The sequence below is a fragment of the Palaemon carinicauda genome, chromosome 37, assembly GCF_036898095.1.
Source record: "Palaemon carinicauda isolate YSFRI2023 chromosome 37, ASM3689809v2, whole genome shotgun sequence".
NCBI lineage: Eukaryota > Metazoa > Arthropoda > Malacostraca > Decapoda > Palaemonidae > Palaemon > Palaemon carinicauda.
In genome coordinates this window covers 72,486,903-72,491,902 of record NC_090761.1, presented here as the reverse complement: position 1 = coordinate 72,491,902, position 5,000 = coordinate 72,486,903, and the positions used below count along the sequence as shown (strand labels likewise).

At 35.3% G+C, this 5,000-nt stretch overlaps 1 protein-coding gene across 3 annotated transcripts in view; it reads right to left on the bottom strand.

The window, feature by feature from the left end:
- LOC137629797 (carbonic anhydrase-related protein 10-like) overlaps positions 1-5,000 on the bottom strand; it is a 69,361-nt gene that overhangs the window by 14,509 nt on the left and 49,852 nt on the right. For all 3 annotated transcript variants that reach the window (XM_068361439.1, XM_068361441.1, XM_068361440.1), the window contains exon 4: positions 1,202-1,396. In XM_068361439.1, coding sequence (XP_068217540.1) covers positions 1,202-1,396 — 195 coding nt within the window. The remainder of the gene's footprint in view (positions 1-1,201; positions 1,397-5,000) is intronic.

The window sequence follows — 5,000 nt, the reverse complement described above, 5'->3', positions numbered from 1 at the left end:
TTTCTTCAGGTGAAAATTTAATCGACACAATGTAATATTCGTAGCAGATTAAATAGTTTTATAGAGGAATCAAATATGATAATAAAAACTATTATAGTCATTCATGCCTTCTCCATCATAAGGTTCAATACTAAACTGTATTCTAGAATTTTTTTACCAGCTGTGACAAAGTTTTCGAATGATCTTCCTAATCAGGTAGTTGAATCGGTAGAACTTCAAAAGCTCAAACTTGCACTTAATCTATTTCATGTTGAACAGGCTGACATAAATCTCTTCATATAGTTTCTATATGAAAAATATTTATTGATCTTACTGTTCTTAAAATATTCTATTGTAACTGCTCAGCTCATACTTCTCTTGTATAATATCTACTTCCTTATTTCCTTTCCTCATTGGGCTATTTTTCTATGCTGGAGCCCTTAGGCTTATAGCATCCTTCTTTTCTAACTAGGGTTCTAGCTTATGCTAGTCACATAGTCCTCACGGATTATCCAAACATTCCCGGACCTAATCATGGGCAATCCGTGGTGAAATCAGTAGTGGCGCCTTGACAGTCCTTGGCAGTTCAGAAAGGTCCCTGGTGGTCCGGGATGTCGCAACGGAGTTTTTGCATATCAAAAAAATTCTGAGGTGAGCAGGAACGGTCCGGCGTAGAAGCCTAGTTCTGGATGATCTGAGTGGTCCTTAGAGTATTTGCATATCAAAAAACTTCCGAGGTGAGCCGGGATGGTCCGGCTTTGAAGCCTAGTTCTGGATGATCCGGGTAGTTCTTGATAATCCTGGATGGTCCGGGTGGTCCTTGATAATCCTGGATGCTCCTTGATAATCCTGGATGCTCCGGGTGGTCCTTTATTATCATGCATGATCCGGGTGGTCTTTGATAGTCCTGGATGATCCGGGTGGTCCTTGATAATCTTGGATGATCCGGGTGGTTCTTGATAATTCTGGATGATCCGCGTGGTCCTTGATAATCCTGGATGGTGCGGGTGGTCTTTGATAATCCTGGATGATCCAGGTGGTCCTTGATAATCCTGGGTGATCCGGGTGGTCCTTGATAATCCTGGATCATCCGGGTGGTCCTTGATAATCCTGTATGGTCAGTAGTATTACCAGCGTCGGTATGACTGTAGCATTAACAATAAGTAATAAGTAAATTCGGTTAGTCTATGATTATTCCTAATAAAGATGGCGTCCTATTTACCTCTGCAGGAAAAGCATAATTAGCAATGGTGTGTTCTGAGCCTTGGGAGTCTCTCTCGCCGAAGTGCAATCTGAGATGGCTGACGGAGTAAGTATAGGACAGAGGACCTCCTGAGAGGTTGACAGACGTCCTTTGGGCAGGCGTGACAATTCGCCATTCGAGGCTGTGACCTGTGTTGACCAGCTCGCCTTTAACCTGTTGTTAGGAGGAAAAAAGTACAGGTTAATAGAGAAGAGAGGAAAACCAGGAAAACTTGAGAAATAGAAATTCAAACTTTTGGAAAGAAAGAAAATAGAGGATAATAAATAGAGGATAGGAAAAACAGGAAAAACTGAGAAATAGAGATTTAACCTTTCGGAAGAGAAAAAAATAGACGTTGATATATAGAGAAAAGTGGAAAACCAGGGAAAAATAAGAAATAGAGATTTAACCTTTTGGAAGCAAAAAAATAGAGGTTAAATAAAGAGAAAAAAAATGAAGAAATAGAGATATAACCTGTTGGAGGAGAAAAATAGAGGTTAATGAATAGAAAAGAGAGGAAAAACAGGAAAACCTGAGGAATATATATATGATCTGTTGGAGGAAAAAATAGAGGTTGATAAATACAGAAGAGAGGAAAAATGAGAATAACTGAGAAACAGAGATTTTAGCCTGTTGGAGAGGATAAAACAGAAGTTAATAAATAAAGAAGAAAGAAAAATCATAAATATATATTTAACATTTTGGAAGAAGATAAGACAGAAAAAATGAGAATAAAGAAAATAGATTAATATTTCTTCTTTTACGAATGTGACTTGGGCTGTTTAATTCGCCTCTGAGCTTTGGAAAAAAAGAGAGATAGATAAGATAAGACTTCATTAGCTAAAGGCTATGATCTGAAGGAAAAGATATGAAGGAAAACGGAAATCGAGAAAAAAATATAAGATAACTGGGGTAATTTTTCTGAACTCATAAAAAGAGAGAAAGAAATCAGAAAAATTTTAAGATTCTCGGTTAAAATTTTTTAGATAATCCATACACTTATGTTCATCAAGTTTCCTTTGACCTGTAAGAAAAGATATAAGAGAAAACAGAAATTGAGAAAAATATAAGATAACTTGAATAATTCTCCTAAAGTTATAAAAAGAGAGAAAGAAATCAGAAAGATTTTATGATTTATTTTTGATATTTTTTAACTAATTTATACACCTACGTTCAAAAGATGGGAAGAAAATGGGAAAATTGAGGCAAAATTAAGAAGATAACTTGGATAATGTTCCTAAACACATAAAAAGAGGTAAATAAACAAGAAAGATTTTAAGATTCACGGTTCGAAATTTTTGACCAGTTCACCTTTGACCTTCGACCTGTGAAAAAAGATTTTATGTAAACATCTATCAATTCGATGTTGTGACCTGGGACTGATTCACCAGTGACCTTTTATATAAAAAGGAATAGTGAAATGCCTCTTAGTTTTAAGTTTGACCTGTGGTGACCAATTCCTCTGTGACCTGTAGAGGTAAAGTGAAAAATAAGTATTTTGCGATGCAATTCTGTGACCTTTGTTGGCCCGTTTGCTTGTGAATTGAGAAAAAAAGTTTTTTAAGATTAACTATCTTACCAGGCGAGGCTGAGGCATTTTTTCAATTCAATTCTGGGTTGAAATAAAAAGAAATAATACAATCTGTTATTCAAATCTATGATCAGTGTTACGTAATTCCCATATCACCTATAGACAACAACAACAACAACAAATGCAACCGTTTCTAGTCCATTGCAGGACAAAGGCCTCAGAAATGTTCTTATTCATGTCAGGATTTGCCAGTTTTAATGTTTTCATCACCACGTTAGCCAATGGTGGGAGGCTTTTGCCCGATCGCTCACAGCAAGCCAACTAGTATGGGTGCCGTGACTAGTACAGCTTTGCTAATCCCGGCGATATATTTAAGGTATCCCCATTCAGAAAAGGATCACCTAACTAGAGGGGCACTCAGAAAAGCGCAGACCTCCACCGCGGCAGCTTATTTCTCGACATTTTGCTCGACCTTAGCCTTGACCTTTGACCTTAACATGTATTAATTGGCGTGGATTTCCCTACAATCAAATGTGAACAAAGTTTGGAGTTTCTTTTACAATGATGTCCCAAACGTATGAAGGATTACGTGAAAAGGATATTTTTCTTGACCGTAACATTGACCTTCGACCTTGACCTTTGTCCTAGACTTTCCAAAATTTAATCATTTCCAGCTTTTTGCATAACAGTTAACCCCTTCAAGTTTTACTACTCTACGATTAAAATTGTGGCCAGGGAGCTGTTCACAAACAAACACACACAAACCTTCACACAAACGCACAAACAGGGGGTAAAACATAACCTCCTTCCAGCCTCCTTGGTGGAGGTAAAAATAGAAAGGGGAATATAATTCCCGAATCAAAGTTGTAGACAGTTGGAAGATTGATATCTGACAGTAAAACGGAAGAAAAACGTGAAAAATATGAAGTAAAGGTCTCTGGCCTGTAAAAACAGAGAATCTCTATTCTAGGCCGTGACCTATTTTAGCTACATAGTCCCTGATAAGGTAAAATAAATAGCAAGAAGATAAGAAATATGAGTAATCAGGTTTTCTATCACCAACGAGGAAAACATTTTAGTCTCTATTCCTACATTTTGGTATATAGTTATTCAGGCCTTCGTAAAAAAAAAAAAAAAAAAAATCCCAATAAAGTTTTTTTTTTAATTATGATAATCGTAAAAAATCCAATTAATTTTTATTTTTTCTTATTATAAACATTTCCACTCGTTATAATTCTTATAAATTTTTAAAACTCAATATTCGTACTTTCTTAATTTTAAGAAAAATGTGAATAAGCGAAATTTTTTCATCAGTTTAAGTTATATTTCAAAAATCAGCGTATTTTCTAGAACAATATCTAATAAAAACATGTAATATAGATATTTGTCTCGGTAGTTGATATTCTAATCCGTGAGCTATAACTATGTTTATAATAACCGTATGCATTGCTGTTCTCATTATCCGTAATGAGAGAAGATAACTATATCAGGCAAACCAATTATTGCTAATTGCTCCTTATTATAGTTACTAAAGTAATTAGATTAACATATCCAATTACTCATGCAAGATACAAGTTCAGATGCTGCATTCTTAGAACAGTTTTATTCCTATCAATCCCAGTTTCAAATAATACTTTTATACCCATAATTTTCACCTGTTTTGATTTTCACACTATCTTAATAGGTTACTAATAAGCTAAATTAAGTTCTTTTCACTTTCCCGTTTAGTGCAAAAAATGTATTTTGATTAACTAACCTAACCATTACAAGAATGAGATTTGTAGAGGTTGTTGAGACCTAATAGCATAGTAACTCTCTCTCTCTCTCTCTCTCTCTCTCTCTCTCTCTCTCTCTCTCTCTCTCTCTCTCTCTCTCTCTCTCTCTCTCTCTCTCTCTCTAAATGTTTAAACTATATCGCTATAGCAAAGAGCAAGTGGAGTCTCCATGGATGGACTAAAAAGTCTTTGTCACATCCAAAATTCATGAAATTCCTCATAACACACACACACACTCTCTCTCTCTCTCTCTCTCTCTCTCTCTCTCTCTCTCTGGGAAAGTGAGTCGAATTATATAAGAATGTATTTGTAAAAACGCCATATATAGTAAATTCCTCTATAATTAGTCTAGCATGACTATAAACATAATTAATAATATTTCTATATGCTTTATGTCACCGTGGAATAAATGTAAATCTATAATTCTCTCTTTTAATAATATTCTTGAATATAGAACCAATTAGTCTGTCTG